At 39.1% G+C, this 18,877-nt stretch overlaps 1 protein-coding gene across 7 annotated transcripts in view; it reads left to right on the top strand.

The window, feature by feature from the left end:
* The window catches only part of LOC109039960 (MAM and LDL-receptor class A domain-containing protein 1), a 228,999-nt gene extending 216,169 nt beyond the window's left edge, over nt 1-12,830 (top strand). For all 7 annotated transcript variants that reach the window (XM_072298987.1, XM_072298887.1, XM_072298933.1 and 4 more), the window contains one exon: nt 12,227-12,830. In XM_072298987.1, the coding sequence (XP_072155088.1) occupies nt 12,227-12,267 (41 nt within the window). In that variant the 3' untranslated portion in view covers nt 12,268-12,830. The remainder of the gene's footprint in view (nt 1-12,226) is intronic.
* The last annotated feature ends 6,047 nt before the right edge of the window (nt 12,831-18,877 follow it).

Genomic DNA, 18,877 nt, shown 5'->3' with positions numbered 1-18,877 from the left:
TTTGTCAAATGGTTGGGTCTGGACGCGAGTCACAATAGTTGGATCGATAGTAAGGATTTCGTATAAATAATATGCAACGTGTTTGCGTTTTCTAAACGTGTTTGCGTTTTTTAAACGTGTTTGCGTTTTTTAAACGTGTTTGCGTTTTCGAAACGTGTTTGCGTTTTTTAAACGTGTTTGCGTTTTTTAAACGTGTTTGCGTTTTTTAAACGTGTTTGCGTTTTTTAAACGTGTTTGCGTTTTCAAAACGTGTTTGCGTTTTCGAAACGCGAACTGTTTGAAACTGTAAATATCCAATAAAAAAATTTTTGATTCGTCAAACTGTTGAACATTGCAATATCCATTCCAAGCGCACACTAGTACAAAATTTGAAATTACCGAATCAGACCCTAATCTACACTATCTGATACCGACCCATATGGAAAGATACGGTCTCTCGAAACCGAAAAATTTTACAAGTCCGAAAATCCGAATTTATTGCACAATCTGGCAACACTGTATCGAAAAAATCAACTAATTTCTCGCCCCATCTGGCAACACTGTAAAATGCAATGTTGCAAAATTTCACCAATAAATAAATCATTTATTTACATGCACCACGCGGCAACACTGCTGCGCCATCTTGAAAAATACACCATTGCATAACCCGAAAAATGAAGGGGCATTATTACACAATTGCATAACCCGCATATTGAAGGGGCAACATGCAATACTTTCTTTTTACAGCGTTGCCATATTGAACAATAATCCCTATACAACGCTGTAATTTAATTCATATTTTTCTGCACAATCATGCAACGCTGTTGGATAATTTACTGCGCTAAGATTCCCATTTTCATACTACTATTCCACCTCTGTGAACCAAATTTTGCCAGCCGTGTGATGTGTTTTTTTCCGGCAGGTTAAGGCAATAATGAAAAAATTTCAGAATTGTGCAGCTCTTTTCGGAGAAAAACGCGAGCTTAATTCAAGGGAGGACGCAATTAAACTCCACTCAATTGTCCATCACCAGCTATCGGGGAAGCCCTTCATTAATATGATAAAATCCGCGTGGAAGCAAGCAGGTCTCGTTGACTTTGACGAGGATATTGAATTTGATACGGCTGGTAAAGTATGTTTCCCTGAATCTCTTTTCCGCCAGAAGTGTTTTAAGGAAAATTGCGTAATAAGAATAATGCTTTCATTTGTTGTGCGCGGTGTCGGAAGAGTGTGTGTTTTCACTGCTTCTATGACAGCTTTCACCCTGAGAGTTGCAGCCAATAATCTTTCAATTATTTTTTAATTTCACTTCTCATCGCGTTTTCTTCTTTTTCTTATCAAATTTGTCCCAAGTGCTTTTGCTTTTGCTTCAGCCTCAGACTTTTTTTTTACCTCGATCGATCTTTAGAATTTTTTTAGTCAAAACAGTGCGGGTTTTTCTTTAATTCTATTTGTTCCCCCTTATTCAATCACGCTTTTCGCTTCTTCTGCAACAAACGCTTGTGTCATATTTCTACTTTTCTTGTAAACTGCCGACTTCAGCTCTCACCTGCTCAGCGAATTTCCGCAATTTCTTCCCTACGCTTCCTGAGTCAAGTCTCATCTCATACCACTTTACCCAATAAATTGACAAAATGGTGAGTTTCACTTTACACATATTCGTTACCCATGATTGGTTAAGTAATCAGGCTTGTCATAAGGGGCATGTGAATAACTCATTTTCGTGGTATGAAAAATCTTGGGACGCCGAATTTCGCAGCGTTTTTTTATTTATTTATTTTTTTTTATTTTTAAACGCCTTTCAGGTGTTCTTCTTATTCTTTTTAAAAAGAAGAAGAAAAAGACGTAATCGAACGCATTGCTTTTCGATTTATTTACACGTTACATATTTTTCCAGGAAAATATCGGGAGGTAATGTAGGAACAAATACGGTTTTGTTTTGCTTTTTAATTCATTAATTTATGTCAAATAAGTTTCATACGGTTATTGATGGTCAATTTGAGTAAATATCGGGGGGAAAATGTACGTAAAATAAGGGGGCGGGGGGTAGTGATCGGAACTGCTTGATTTATAAATATGGATGAAGAATTAAAAATAAAATGTTACGTGATCATGTAGAAAAGAAAAAGAAAGGGTAGAATAAAAATAAAATGATTACGTGATCATGCAGAAAATAAAAAGTTAGGAGTCAGGACGGGTATCGAACCCGAGCGCCGCGATTTCGGAGCAAGCTCCTGAGCAGTGGGGCTCCGGAATTAACTGAAGTTCTTCGTGCGATAATGTGGTACTAGAGGCTGCTTCAGTGTTGCCACGCGCCGCACGACCAAATCACGCGCTGAAAACGCAACTTTTGGAAATTTTTTACGCCCTTCCTATTGCGCATTCGGTAAAACGGTTCAAATTGACTTCTAGAATTGGTCCATAGAGTCTGTAAAAAAAAAATTCAGCCCAATCGGAGGCGACAGGTCCGTAAGTTCCCCTTGTTAGCAGGCAGCGCTCATTCCCAAACGGTCTCCCATCTAAGCACTAACTACGATCGGCGTTGCTTAATTTTGGTGATCGTCCAAGAGACAGAGCCACTACTCCATCCGCGCATGCGATCATAATAGACGTATTTTTGCCATTTCAGGGCCCCCACTAGAATTAATTTGACAGAGATGATGATTTTGTGTTGAATTTTAATCTACACTTAATTTTTTCATTTTATTTTTTAATTACTTAAAATGTAAGTGAAGTTTCACAAGATATGTTTCCTTAAAGATGAGACTAAGAAACACAAAATGCAAAACCACAAATTATAATTAAAGATGTAAAAAAAGATGAAATGATGAAAAATCAATAATCAACTTATAAGAACTTGAAAATAATCATGAAAAAAATTTGGAAACAAATAATTAAATCTTTATTGGGGGAGGGTCAAAAAAATTTCATTAACATATTTATATGAATTTAATGTGAAAAAAATAATTTTGATCAAGGTAATTTTAAGTGTTTTCGTCACATTCTTTTCATGTAATTTTTATGTGTAAATTATGGAAAAAAATATTTTCGAGTGGTGAGCGTTGAAGAAATTAATATGTCTTTATATGAATTTTCAGTTAAGAAAAAAAATGATCGAGATAATTTTTATGTGTTTTTGCCACGTTCTTTTTGTGTAGTGATAAAATTATGTTAAAAAAAAGGCTCAAGTAGTCGCCGGTAAGGAAATAATTTACTTAAATTCATGTAAATTTTATATGAAAAATGTTTAGTCTCCTCGAAATCACATCTTTTTTCTTTTTACATTTTTTGATATGAATTTGAAGTGAAATTCATGTAAACACTTGATTTACCAAGATTATTTTTCTTCAGTTTTACGTTATTTTTAATATATTTTTTACGTAAGTAAATGTTTTTGTAATTTCCAATATTTTTACGTAATTTTACCAGGCTTGAGAAAAAAATTGAAAAGATGTACAATTGATTCCATGGTTAACGCCCTATAAGGACATTTTTACGTAAAAAAGATAGAAATGTATATAAATTTACGTTTTTTTAAACGTGAAAGCGTTCTAAGAGCCGTCAACCATGGGATAAATATTACATGTTTTGTATTAATATTTACGGCTTATTAAGAAAAAAAAGGTTAAAATTTATCTCTTTTTTGTAGGGGGAAAAAATTCTTACTGGGGATGGTATCAACCAAATATAGTATCTAGTAATATGAGATCAGTTACAATGGGAGCGGCTCAAAAATTACACATTATACCCCCTTTTACATGGGGGATTCTCCTGATCAAAATCACAACAAATTAAAGTAGGCATCGCACAGAATTTTTGGTATAAAATCCATGCTCCGGTGCCGACAAACCCATGGAACTGGTGTGAAGGACCGATTTTTGTGTAATAGCAAGCAGCGCTGGGTACCCACCTACGTATTGCACTGTCCTTTAACTCCTCCTTTCTTTAGCAAGTGACATAATCTTTGAACGGCCGTAGAATTTCAAATTATCAGCATTAGGTATTCGAGATTTTAAAACCATAAAATAATGCATTTACCTACCGTAGAAAAAAATTGAATGGAAAAGGGATTAAAATAATATAAATATCTCTATTGATGTAGTGGCCCTGAAGTCTAGATGCCTTGATGAAGTGGCCTAGTGGGCCTTGTCAAACATGCCAACCAGATCGTTCTGTTAAAATCATAGAGTACAATAGAGTCGCAAAGTACTGGATCGCCGATGAAGTCACTTTTCGAGGCTGTTTTGTCCAGTTCTCCGGAGACTAGTGTGCGGCGACTAGCGATGACGCATACGCAGAGACTCGCGCTCAGCGCTCCCCACTCCCGACAGTCCCGACTCGGCTCCGTTCGTCGGCTAGACACACACTGAACCAGCTAAAATAAGTAGGCCGGTAATAAGTCTGAAATTGAGTCCATATATGAATATTATCTCGGAGTAACATACATTAATGGATTCATTATGGCTTTGAATATCTATTTCAAGCAAAATTTGCACAAATTAATACCGATGGAATTAAAAAAAGTCGAAAAAACACAAGCAGTCGCTGATTTCTCCATAAGCCACCGTGTAAAAAAATGCCGGTTGGTTCACACTTGGTATAAGTCAGAAATTAAATTCCTATATGAATTTTATCCAGGAGTAATATACATCAATGGATTCATTATGACTTTGACTATCTAATTATAGCAAAATTTGCACAAATTAATATCGATGAAATTAAAAAATGTCGAAAAAACACGGACAGTCGTTGCTTTTCCCGTAAGCCGCCGTGATAAGAAATGCCGGTTGGTTCACACTTGGTATAAGTCAGAAATTAAATCCCAATATGAATATTATCCAGGAGTAATATACATCAATGGATTCATTATGGCTTTGACTACCTTTAAATAGCAAAATTTGCAAAAATTAATGCTGATTGAATTATGAAATACCTAAAAAACACAAGCAATTCTTGATTTCTCCATAAGCCGCCGTGTTACAAAATGCCGTTGGGTTCGCAAATGGTTCACTATTTTCGGAGCACACGCGGCTCGGAAACGCCTGTTCATGGATTGGCTTCATCGCCGCTCCAGTACTTTGCGACTCTATTGTACTCTATGGTTAAAATGCATACGTAGCCTCATTGGACTAAGTTTAAACTTGTAATTGACGTCTATTGAATTTCTGTTTGGATCAGTTGATGTTCAACAGACGTCAGCTCATGCTGGACCAATATCAATTGAACCTCAAGAGATACGTAGCAAATTTCAACTGTTACCTATTGAGGCTCAACACATATCTATTGAGTATAATCTGGTATCAGTACAACCTCTACTGGTACCAACTGACACTCATCAAATATCTGTAGACTTTCAACTGGTATCAGTTGGTATCAGTGTAACCTCTACTGGTGCCAACTGTTACTCATCAAATATCTGTAGACTTTCAACTGGTATCAGTTGGTAACCGTCGATATCAGTTAAAATCAGTTAATATGACACCGCAATCACACGCTGAATGTGGGAGCTGAATGTGGCTTGAATGTGGAAGTCATCGGCCCGATGCCTGAATTTTGCGCGTGACGCGCAAAATTCAGCAACGATTCTCAGCAACCATCGGACCAATTTTGAATTTGTCTGAACTATTCGAGTAGATTCAATACACATCTGGATGAAAATAACTCGAATTTGCTAAATTTCAGCCGTTGGGCGATGACTGTTGACTTCCACATTCAGGTGCTAAATTCAGCGTCTGATCGCGGCATGAGTTCATTTCCGCTACTGATTATAACTGATATCAACCGATCATTTTTACCAGGGCTGCCCAACGAAAATTACCCGCTGAGCGTTGAGCTCAACGAAAGCGTTGGTAAATTCTGGTGGATTTACCCGTTTTCCAAGATGGCTGCTCAGCAAACTGCCCAACAGCTCAGCGAGGTTTTTGGCTGCTGTGGACCGCTGCCGAGTTTGCTGGATTGTTGTTATGTTATTGTTTACATCCATGACCGCCATTTTTTCGCACTTCTTCGCCACATGTTCGTCACCAGACTGACTTGCAATTGCTTAGCTGCGTTGCTAAAGTTGCCGGAGAGCTCTCCGGAGGACTGGGAGCGTAGAGTCTCGGAGAATTATCCGGAAGGGTTGACGTCATCTCTCCAGTCTCTCCGCGTTCTTGGGTCCGCCGGATTCTGTTTTTGATACACTTCAATTTTAGGTTAAGTTTCTATAATCCAAAAGTTAAAAATGAAATCCACAAACACTTTCATCTTTAAATATTTGAAAATTCTAAAACTCATTGTAAGAGCAGAAAAAAACGCGCGAGAATGCTAAACGCCTATGCTAACGTCAGTCTACGTATCTCTCCGACCTCGAGAGGTCGGAGAGGTGGAGACAGAGTTGCTAAAAGAAATTTCATCGAATGAAATTTCTTTCGACCGACAAAATGTTAATAAAATGCTTATTTTTTCTAACAGAATTTGTTTTTATTTTCAAAGAGAATAATTTTCGTCAATTAGACCAATTGGAGCGCGGTCTTCTCTCAGCTCTTCTCTTCTGGTCTTCTCTTACTACTCTTTCTCTTCTGGCAGTTCTGGCTCATCATGAGGAGGGTGACCGGGGACCCTAACCTCAAATTTCAAACTGTTAATTTCTGAAAAAATCAGAGACAAATGAAAAAATCATTTAAATTGTTTCAAAGATAGTTCAAGATCCCTCCCTTTTGTACCAAAAAAGAACGATATACTATTAGGGGGTACTAGGATTCTTTATAGTCAAGAAATTTGTTTTGCTCCAAAAATGAAAGCTAACGTCTTACTTTATCCGTAAAATTTATTTTGGTGTTCAACCAAAATTTAAGATAAAAAACTCAAAATTATGTTTTTGCTGTTTTACTCAACTTTCTGGGCATTTCTAAAGTTCCCTTTCACAGTTTACCACGTGCCTATAAATGAACTTAAGGAGATTCATAAGTTTCAAGGGTTTAATCCTGAATTTCTGCGTGTTAAATGAAATTTCTTTTTGTGATCTTTCATGAAATTTCTTAACTCTGGGTGGAGAGCAGTTTGGAGACTGACGTAGCATGACGGAGCAAGTCTCCGGGTAATGCCTCCGGAGTCAGAACAACGGTTGTTTACGTCTCCGGGTATGTCCGGGTAACTCCGGAGAGCTCTCCGGCGACTTTGGCTCTTATAATCGTTTATTGCGTCAATTTCGTAATAATGTGGGTGTTAATAAGATTTTTAAATGTTAAAAATATTAAATTTCAATAAAACATAACCTCCAAATCCGCAGAATCTGACGGGAATTTAACCACGACACCTAGATTTTCTCCCGTCTGTTGAGCTGACGTCGTCGTTGAGATGACGTCAATCCTGCTGAGATTCGGCCATTTTTGTTGGGCAGTAAAAGTAATTTAACAAAGCACCTATAATGAATGGTAGTCGCATTATTTCGATTTGGCTGCCATTTTGAAGCATTTGACGTCAGGAGGGTACGCCTTTTGCCATGCGAATCGAGGTTGAGGCCCCCCCCCCCCCCTCTCGGCCGGCCCATGTACCCGATACCGTGTGACGTCCAGAGGGTACGAAATGCGACCACAATTCTTTTTCCGCCTTGGGTAATGGCGGCGAGGAGAGACTCCCTTGCGGTGTGACGCGTAGTTTGACCAACTGTACAGCAGCCAACGAAAATTTTTTATTTCCAACTTTAATTTGATGGAACTTTAGGAAGATTTTTTGGGCTTTCGGACTCGATTTTTGACTTTTTTGACGTTACCATCGTTTTTGTTGTGAAAAGTTCTATGGTTACGTACTTTTTATTCTCAAATCCCTCACCAATTCAACAACCCCATTTCTTGCTTTGTGCCGGCAATTTCATATTATTGTACGTTTGTACATAGGAAACAACCTCAAAATTTTGCGATTTTCGTGACGTGACAGCGATAAACAACAATTAAAAAGTCATTTTCTCTCACTATAAATTGTGCTGAACACTTACCAAGTGGATTTGCTATAATCACTCCAATAAGAAGAAAGAAAAAAAAAATTGGCTCTCACTATTTTTCTCCCATTTTGTATTGTGGATGCTTCTTTTATAGATTTTTAACCTCAGAGAAGGAATTTTAGGATGATTTTGAAGAGTTCTAAGTTACTGATTTTCACTAAATTAAATACTAATTCCGTGACCGGCGGGGTTAAATTAAAGCATGAGTCAATGAGTTAAGTCGCTGTGTCTTACATATCAGGCCAAACATAGTAACAATAATCGGGCCGTAAATTGCACTCTACACCTTTTCCCTGACCTATTTTTCCTAACTTTCAATATTCAAAAAGTTTCGTAAAACACTCCTATCCCTATTCTCTGGTATTAATAAATCAATAACTAAATACCCTTGCAGCAAAAGGTGCTACTATCTGACCTAATAGCAGGCTATTCGCCGGTGAACATTGGAAGGTTCCAATACTATTAGCAGGCTACTTTCTGAGCTAAAAGAAGGCTAATTAGGAGGATAATGTTGGAAGGAGGCCTTTCGAAAATCTACCTGCTTATAGGCAGGTAGAATCGGAGTGAGTGGAGGCGAACTCGAAAACAAGGATCACAGTAGGCGGTCGAAAAAAGGTCGTCTCGCTTCATTAACTGGGGGCTCAAGAGGAATGAAGAATGTATCATTCCATCCTTCTCTCGCTGACACCACAGATGTGTTGAAAAACCGTGGGTTGCAGATTTTTCAGGGGAGTCGAGTCGACATTTCAATCCATCAGAATTAGTTTGGTCGCTGCTTTGATGGTTGCAGAACTTGCAGGCAAGTTACGTCAAGATTTTATTCGACACACTTTGTTACCAGAAGGGTCAAACAGTTGAAAACTAAAATGAAGAGTGGAAAAGATCAACTATGACCAACTGGAAGGTTCGATGAGCATATACTGACTAAAAGTAAAAATACGAAAAGTGAGCGTGGAGAAAATGGGGGTTTTAGGAGTGGAGGCACCAGACGTTGGTCCCGGTGGGACTCCTCATAGTCCAGGAAAGGAACAAGGAAAGAGGGGAGGGGATTCCCGGATCGAATTGTAACATAAGGTTTCTATTCATCAATTAACGCAGAAAAATAATCTGAATCCGAATATGAGCAACTCACAAGAGTAAGTCGTGTTTTTCAAGAAACACTGCCTTTAAAATGAGGCGATTTTCGGCTTTTTGCGAACTGTTTTGACTGAACTCCCACGCAGTAACAATGAGGGCGCTTGGATGCCTCCCCTAGTGAATTTCAAAACTATGCCTTCAAGTCTGCGCGCGGTGCTAAGGAAAAACGCCGTATAAACATTCGAAAGTTGCCGAATTTCCCCAAATAAAACATGTATTTTTGAAGAAAGTTACGCGTATTTTTCCTCAAAATTTTCCGATATTTAAGATTAAATTGGGAACAAAATTGTCTGAAAAATTGGAACAAAAATATCCAGAATTTTCCAGTGAATTCCTTAGTTATTGAAGAAAATATGGCAACGCCTGTAGGCTCAAACGGCATTTTTCCTTAGCGCGGCAGAAGTGAGGTTTTTGTCGGCTTTTTGCAAAGTAGATGAAGATACAATAAGAGCGTTAACTCGACGCGTTTGGACGCCACTAAACTATCTGGTCGGAGAATCATGTTTTGAGACTCGAGAAAATCTTGTCAAAGCGTGGGCCGTCATGGGCCGTGCAGCTGGCAGTCTAAAGGCGGTCCCAAAAGATCTCATTCTCAATTAGTCACCCTTTTCTCCCTCTCTTCTCGACCAAATGGAGCTCCAAAAAAACTCGATGAAATTTCTCAGTTCGCGTTCGATTTCAACTTTCTTAGTAAATTTACATTTTGCTAAAAAAGTATATTACAATGAACTAAATTTCTTCGTAATATGTTGATATGTAACGGAAATAGCATTCAACGAGTTGTAAATGCAGCAGTAGTGATATGGAGCCTAGTGTACCGTAGAATCATGTATTTTCATTAGTTTGACCTCCATTTTGCTCAAAATTTCACCGTGAATCCAAAAATGTAAACTGTAATAAGGTTTGTGGAATAATGAAAAAAATTGTATTCTTGCTATCTTTAAATTCTGAGGGTCAGATTTAGGTAGGTGAGAGACAATAGGGCAGGATCTCGGTATCGAGGGTTGCTGATAGGCCAGAGGGCGGAAGAACCCATGTCATCCGCTTGTTGCGCCGCTTTGACAGGTTTATGGTACCTACACAGGCTGCGGCCTTCTTAGACAGAGTCCGAGTTTGACCTTGGGCCTTGGGTTCAAGTCGAGCCGGTGTAGTGAATGTTACAACTAGAGTCCCTTTATACCCAGAGTTAAGACAACTCGATTATCAGCTGACTGGAAGCCGGCCTTGGCTGGCCGCATATTCCCAAACTCCGCGTGAAAGTGTCCTTGGGCACCGCGGCCATCCTTTCGCCTTTCTCCTTCCTCCCGTCTCGCGTCTCGCCGTCTGATCGTCTCTCCAACCCTTCGGAATGAATGGGGGTGCGCGACCACGCGGTCCACTCTTTTTGTTTCCGGAAAATATCGTCCTCCTCGAACAAGCCCTTCGCAGAGTTGTCACATGTTGAAGGAATTTGAATACGATTATGAACTATTCTTGTTCTCATGTTCGGTTCTTCAAATAGCACTTCAGGATTTTGGGAACTGAAAGTCTGTCTAATATTTTTAGTGGCAGTGAAAAATGAAGAACCGTCACTTCCGTGAGGTTTTATTTGCGAAATTCAACACGGTCAGTTGAATACTTTTCCGAAACACCATGTACATGTGCCATTGAGAGTGCTCATCGCGTAATTGATATAATTCGTTTTTTCTACTTTTTTTCCTCATATTCATTCCTCTCATGCGACTACTTTTAGTGAAGCAGGACGCAGGATGTGCCGCTTGAAAGCGGGAAGCGCTTACTGGGGGTTGTGCCGCTCAGCGGCCACAGAGCCCGCAACACTCGGTTTATATTAAAGTTATTCTATCTTGCATCTTCATTCTTGTCTGCAATTGGACTGCATTTTGCAATTTGGAACTATAAACTCTGGCTCATTTGAAAAAACACTTATGTGCATAAGGAAACCAATGGCACATACGTTGTTTTTAAACCGGACTAGAAATTATAGTTCCAAATTGCAAAATGAAGTCCAATTAATCTGGGATTGATAAAATCGCAATATATAGCGATTTTTCCGCTGAGAAATGCTAGTTGGGTCAAGGGAAAGTTGTCCACCGAAATCTAGACTTAATGATTACTCAACGATAATCTTCATATTTCATTTTCAGTGTCATCTTCAAATTCCGGTTTGATAGGTTTTTTTGGTTTATTATGCCATTTTGGCACATTATTTTGTTGTTCTGAATAGATTGCACTGTACAAAGAAATTGCTACTGCAGATAGAAAAAAATAATCTAAGTAGGTGTTTAGGATTAGAATGACAGGAAATTTGGTTTTCAGGAGTTTTGAGTGGCATATCCGATTTGATCCATTTATCATTCGGAAATTTTAATTCGATTTCAACATTTTACTCGGAAGAGCACTGAAGAAAAATTCTAAATTAAATCAATATTTTGTTTGTAACATACCTATGCGAAGGAAAATCATCGATTAAATCAATAGTATGCTCAAAAAACAACTACACGCCTGTCAGTATGTACAATAACCATCTTTGAGTGATGAGAGGATCCACATATTACGAAAGAAAATCTCAAAAACTCAAAGGTTGCCTTCAATATTTGGAGATACAGAACAACATCCACAAATGATGTTTCATTCCTCACCTTGGCCCCTCAAAATGGACTTTAGGGTAGCCTTCAACTGTGGCAGAAACAAAAGAACATACAGATGTGACCGTTTATCCACTTACTGTGACTACCTCCTTCGGTTGGAAAGAGAGAGAGAGAAGTTATTGACTACCTGACTCCTGTCAATATACGATCCTCGCGGAACAATAAGGCGGACCGCATCGGAACCAGCGAACCCTTCGCAAGGACCCGTTTTCTCGGAAAGGTTGAGCGAGGGTCGACTTGGGTCAACACCCGCTTACCTTCTAGTTTTAGGTGACTAAAAACATGCAAAAAGACTTCTAACGCAAGAATTCAAAAAGCAAAGGTTCCAACGGGCCTCTGGACGAAATTAGAACTAGCACCTTTTGCTGCAAGGGTATTTGAATGCACGTTTTTTCTTTGGAATAGGACATCGTTCATTAAAAATGTCCAGCAAAATTCTTCGGAGTTGAAATATTTTATGAAATGTTATGTTTTGTTCCAGCTCGTCCTGCCCGGGCTAATGTAAAAAATCAGCAGAATTAGGACGAGTGGCTAAAGAACATTTTCGGTGGGAAGAGATCTATTTCATCAAAAGACAAACATGTATACCATTATGATGCCATTCAGTCGCAGTATACAGGCAGCTACTTACGGATGTAAAATAATAACTTCATTTTCTACTTTTTATTCTCACCGCTAAGGGGTATTTTCTATTTAAGAGAACTGTTTTTTTATTTCTGTGAAACTAGTTTTAAGATTCTCTTTATCTAATCCAGAAGAGCTTACCGGCGAGAGATTCCCTTTAGTTTTACTTTCATGATCTATCTTCAATTTAAAGTTTTGGAGCTGATTTTCAATTACTTTGAACCTTTATCCGTAAACAAAATTTCAATAATTTTATGGAATTATTTGTTGGAAACTTTTACTTACTTCCAAAACAACTCAAACCAACTATCTGACTCAAAATTTAGAGAGGAACAAAAAATTATACTTACGTTAGGTACTTCAATACGTCCAAGTATTCAGAAGTCCGTCTTCTTCTTTTTTTGTCATCTATACTTTTCTTAAACTGTCATGCACTTCAATAAAGTAATTTTTCAAGTCTTTCTATGGAAACACAATGTCTATTCCCCTTTACACTTGATTTTTTACAATCTTTTAATCTAATGGACCACAAGACAAAGAACAAGATTCAGCACCCTCATCAAAATTGTAGGTATGCAGAGTGCGATGGACCCTAAAGTTTTCTAAATTCGACTCTTATTAAATTGGAAAAGAATTGTTTTTGTCCACGCTAATTCACACTTCCCTCTTCCATAAAACCTCACTCAGGGTTAAATCAGGCACTAAACCAGAGACGGATCCAGCAATTTGGCAACCGCGGACTCTTTCCATTTAAACCATGCTAAATCATCGATTCTTGTCAGAGCACCTGGCCCTTTTCAGAAAGAGCCGTATGCAAAAACGACATTTTTCGCCCCCCCCCCACTAAAACTTATTCAAACTTCGTCTATCAGTTACTAATACTAGAGCGCTTCTTTCCCCAAATTTTCAGATCCCCAAAAAATCTTGGGGGGGGGGCGCTAGGGGGGGTAGAAGTCAAAACCTGTGACCCTCGATATCTTTCGAACGAAACAAGATATTGAGGCCCGGTTTGAACGAAAAATCGTCTATAATTGCATACTTTAAGATTCTAAAGGTCAAAATCCCAAAATTAAATTTTTAACTTAACTTATGTGCTTTTTTCAGTTTTTGAGGAAAAACAATTTCTTTTAAACAAATTAAACTGAAATTTCACATTTTTTGATTTGAACCAAAACCAGTTTTTTAAATTGTTCGTCTTTTTCCGCATCCAACGAGTGGTCGTATAAGCTGGGGAACCAAACGGTTCCGGAGTTATGATCGATTGAAGTTTCCGCTCAACGCGCGCCGACCGATTTTCGCGCGCAAAAAAGTCGGATTTGACTGTTATTAAATCAGATTTAATGTTCAAACTGAGCAAAATGCATTATTAGGGACTCTTGAGGGTCGCTGAGTCCAGAAATTACAGATACTTCCAAAAAATTCACGTTTTTAAAATTACAGCTCCGTAGCGCTATTTTAGAGGCCCACTGAGCGCCGACCGGCCGCTCAGTGGTCCTGTACGGAGCTGTAATTTTAAAAACGTGAATTTTTTGGAAGTATCTGTAATTTCTGGACTCAGCGACCCTCAAGAGTCCCTAATAATGCATTTTGCTCAGTTTGAACATTAAATCTGATTTAATAACAGTCAAATCCGACTTTTTTGCGCGCGAAAATCGGTCGGCGCGCGTTGAGCGGAAACTTCAATCGATCATAACTCCGGAACCGTTTGGTTCCCCAGCTTATACGACCACTCGTTGGATGCGGAAAAAGACGAACAATTTAAAAAACTGGTTTTGGTTCAAATCAAAAAATGTGAAATTTCAGTTTAATTTGTTTAAAAGAAATTGTTTTTCCTCAAAAACTGAAAAAAGCACATAAGTTAAGTTAAAAATTTAATTTTGGGATTTTGACCTTTAGAATCTTAAAGTATGCAATTATAGACGATTTTTCGTTCAAACCGGGCCTCAATATCTTGTTTCGTTCGAAAGATATCGAGGGTCACAGGTTTTGACTTCTACCCCCCCTAGCGCCCCCCCCCCCCCAAGATTTTTTGGGGATCTGAAAATTTGGGGAAAGAAGCGCTCTAGTATTAGTAACTGATAGACGAAGTTTGAATAAGTTTTAGTGGGGGGGGGGGCGAAAAATGTCGTTTTTGCATACGGCTCTTTCCATATGTTCAAATGGAGAAAAGACAATGTTGCCAATTTGCTGGATCCATAAATATAAACTAATGTCAGCATATTTTACAATGGAAAGTTTTTCTTGTGTGATAACTTCTCTTTGACAAAATTATAGGTGCCTTCCATCAGAGAAGGAAGGAAATGTGCTTGTGAAACCAAGCTTTATAGTTATTTGTCTTTCGTATGAATCGACTACAATCAGGGACGGACTGGCCGGGGTGGCGATGGGGCGATCGCCCCACTTTCATCGGCCAAAAGGGGCCCCTCCGGGGCCCCTTTTGGCCGATTTGAAGGGCCGTATTTCGCCGTTTCGAAGAAGCGCCCGAGGGCTTTTTCGGTTCGTCCTCGAGAAAGGGCCCCGAGACTCCTGAGAGGACAGGACACTTTATTGCCGATTCGGAGAGCGCCCTGAAGGAGCTTTTTTATGCCGGATCTAAGGGCGTTGCATTTTGAGAGCCCTTTTTTCTGATTCGAATAAGTCCAAAGGGGTCCTTTTTTGCCATTTCGAAAGAGCCCTGAAGGACTCATTAATTGCCGATTCGAAGAAGACTCGATGGAGCCTTTTTTTGCCGCTTCTAAGGACCTTAAAAGAGCCCCTTTATCTGATTCGAAGGAGTCCTTTTTTGCCGTTTCCAAGGGACCATTTATTGCCGATTTGAAGAGGCCTTGATGCGGTTTTATACCGCTTCTAAGGACCTTCAAGGCACCGGGCTCTTTATCGCCGATTCGACAAAAGGGTCCTTTTTGCCGGGGGCCCTTTGGTACTGATTCAGAGAGGCCTCGAGGGCGCATTTCTATGCAATTTTGAACTTTGGAGGTCCCTAGTAGGGAACCTTTCCTACCTTCCTCAAGGGATTTCGTAGGGGCCTTCGGCGATTTTTCCCCCCTTTAGCGAAATCCATAATGGGGGCTGTCCATATAATACGTAACGCAGTTTTTCCGATTTTTTTACCCCCATCCCCCCCTCCGTAACGCATCGTAACGCAAGCTCGAACCATCCCCCCCCTCAAAAAAAAATAAATAAATACGTAACACAAGCCTCGCCCCTCCCCCCTATTTTGGTCAGTGTTTTAAATTAACAAGGAAAAAAAAGGTCTTACGGCAAAAAAGAGTTACGTAACGTTGGGCTTGACCCCCCCTCCTCCCCCGTTAATACTTTACGTATTGTATGGGCAGCCCCAATGACCTCTTTCTAATTCAAAAATTCCCGCGACATAAGGCCTCTTTTGACACATTTAAGACTTTAATTTAGGTCACTTAGGCTATTAGGCGGTAATTAGGCCACTTTAATGGTTTATTACTTGTCTTTAAGTATGTTTTAACCTTACCATGCACCCAAGTTACCTGTGAGCGAGTATTCTCGAAACTAAAACTTATTAAAACGCGGATTCGATCGCAAATTGGGCAAGAACTACTGACTTACTTGATGTTATTGTACGTAGAAAGAGATTTGACCAAATCTATTGATCACGAGATAATAATCAACTTGATCGCGGCAACCTCAACAGAGTTAAAAAGGCTGTTAATGGCGTAAAACTGTGTTTCTATTTCCAGTTTAATTAACACAATAATTTTCAAAGTGTCAGATTTTTGTCAATTTTTTGTTTGTATTTTTATTTTCATTTTTATTTTTATTTCGATGGCTAAATTCTGAAAACACGTATCTCGGAATCCGCATCATTAACTCATGAACCCTGAGACTCATAAGGATACACGCAAAACATGAGCATCCTTACGAGTCTCAGGGTTCATGATGCGGATTCCGAGTTACGTGTTTTCAGAATTTAACCATCGATTTATTCATTCATTACGCGTCATTTAACTAGTAAACGGCACTGATTTTTCTATGAGCAGAGCGAAGAAAGGATCCAATAAAACGTTCAAAAAAAATTAAGACAGTTGTCAATTTTGGCGGCTAAAAAGTACATTTAAAAAAAACAAACGAACAAAAAAATCCGAACTGTGTTTTTCAGAATGTGTTCTTTTTAGACTGTCACTATTACTATTCTACTTGATTCTATGTATCTTCTGTATACTAATTTAGCTTTGGCACAATTTTTCGTTGGAAGAGGAAAATAAAAGTTGAATTCCAAGTATACAACGGATTCTCATTTTTTCATCCAGTTTAAGAAAATATACTAAGTTTTGCATTTCTGGTCTCTTTTTGGATAATGTTTCAAAAATAATATTAAAGAATAGGGTCTAAAATAGCGTAAAATTCATTCTAAAAGGGCCTAATTTTCAAAATTTTCCGGGGGAGGGCCCCCGGACCCCCCTTCTACTGGGGGGCCCCCCCAGACCCCCCTAGGGGCCCGCCCCATACTTAATTTAGGGCCAGTCCGCCCTGACTACAATATTATAAAGGGTCTGTTGCCTGCAAGAAATACAGCCATAAATAAATATAGGTACCTTTTCTTGGCGGGTAAAATCGCACGAAATTCCCGTTGGGCACGTCAACAAGTCTGAAATGCATTCCCTAGCACAATCTGCGTAGTTTGCAACACGCTTTTTCAAGTTTCCCGCGTCTGCGGGAAGTTTTTCTCAATCACCGCCACACTATCTACACTGGTAAAAAAAAACCTCTTGGTTCAAGAGTGCAGTTTCTTGTCGCCGGATTTAAGAGTCTGCACTCTTGTTTCAAGCGGATTTTGAATGGAATCAATGCGAAATCCGCTTGAAACAAGAGCTCAAGACTCTTAAATCCAGCGACAAGAAACTGCACTCTTAAATCAATGCACCGCGGTATTGGTCCAAGAGGTTTTTTTTTTACCAGTGTATGGTCCCATGGCCCAATATAAGCGGCATTAAATCAGATATGTAGGTATGTTGAAACCTTGCAACATGAATTTTCAGGGGTTTTTTGAGTCATTAAGTTCAAATTTGCTAATATTTTTCAGAAAAATCCATTTTTTACTTTGTTTTAACTTTGGTGATACCTTGTTGACAAATCTTAAACTGAGGCTGCAAGATCCCGTCAACGCAGTGGTTTAGTGGTCACCGCATCTCACTCCTCTCTCCGCGGGGTCCCGGGTCAGATTCTCGGGAGAAAGTTATGTTTTTTTTTACGCTTAAAAATTAATTTTTACATTGGAAGGACTGTGAGATGCTATATATAGTAGAAAATCGTCATAATAATGTCGAGGTAACTTAAAACAAGCTGGCAAATCCAATACGTGGTGTTGGGAGAGCGCGCCCTAAGCATATGTCTGCATAAGTAGTCACTTCAGGCTTATCCTGGTTTTTAGTTTCTGAACGAATTTACTTAGAAACGCCTAAAAATATTTGTGAGTTATATTCATCCCACCAAAAACATTTCCATGTAAATATGAGCTGCCAAGCTAAAAATATAGACATTTGTCGCCTAAAATAAAATAATATCCCAGATAATAGACGACAAGTAAAATTTATTGACATTAATCTAAAGTTTCTCCTCCCTTCAACATACTATCGGGAAAACGCAAGATATAAACAAAAACATTTCAAAAATCGATTCTTTATCGAAATGTTTCGTAGTTCAGAGCAACTTCTGTCGTCACAGCTTGCGTTTGGTTGATTTACGGTCAGCCGCAAATGAAGTTTAATCTCCAGAGAGAGTTTAAGCACAACTCATAGGCTACTTGAGATAACGGGACCAAGTTTAACAAAAATAAATTTGTCAATTTAAGAAGCTATAATAGCAATTTGGACCGTTGCCTACGAGAATGGAGAGGCCGTAACTAGTCAGTTCTGTGACGTCAAGCTAGTAGATATTTACCGAAAACAACAAGCATCTCCGGGTCATCAGTGCATCGATGAGTGAGGCAGTCGCTGCGTGGACCAATCAGAGTCGCTCTCGATCGGCCGAAGTTGCGCGAGCGGCCCGTTTGAATCTGAGTGGAGTAACGATTTTCGGTATTACGCATTCATTTCCTCGATATTTAGACAATGTCAAATGAACTAGTTAGTTTTCTAAAGTGAAATTTCATCCTCTGTCTAAACGGTTCTTATGAAATTTTGCGTCAGATCAACCCTGAAAGAGATATCGGCGAGAAATCATCGCGCGGCAAGCGTTCTCCCATAAGAACGCGTGTTAAACCGCGGCCGAGTTTCATCTACTAGTGTGACGTCACAGAATCGTAGTTACGGCCTCTCCATTCTCGTAGGCAACGTTTGGACCTCATCCAATCTTGGATTTGAAAATTTCGAAAATTGGACTGAAAATGGGCCTGTTGCACCATACTTTTTGTTGTTGCTTTAATCGAGAGAACTAAGGCCCCTGGTGTCACAGGAATTCTCCCGGAGTTTTTTGATCACCGGAAACCCCCAAAAAATCAACTTAAAAATTTTGCCAATTTTCAAAACTGTCACTT

The sequence above is a fragment of the Bemisia tabaci genome, chromosome 1, assembly GCF_918797505.1.
Source record: "Bemisia tabaci chromosome 1, PGI_BMITA_v3".
In the NCBI taxonomy this organism is placed as follows: domain Eukaryota; kingdom Metazoa; phylum Arthropoda; class Insecta; order Hemiptera; family Aleyrodidae; genus Bemisia; species Bemisia tabaci.
Note: the sequence above shows the minus strand (reverse complement) of the source record. Positions and strands in the feature narration are given on the sequence as shown.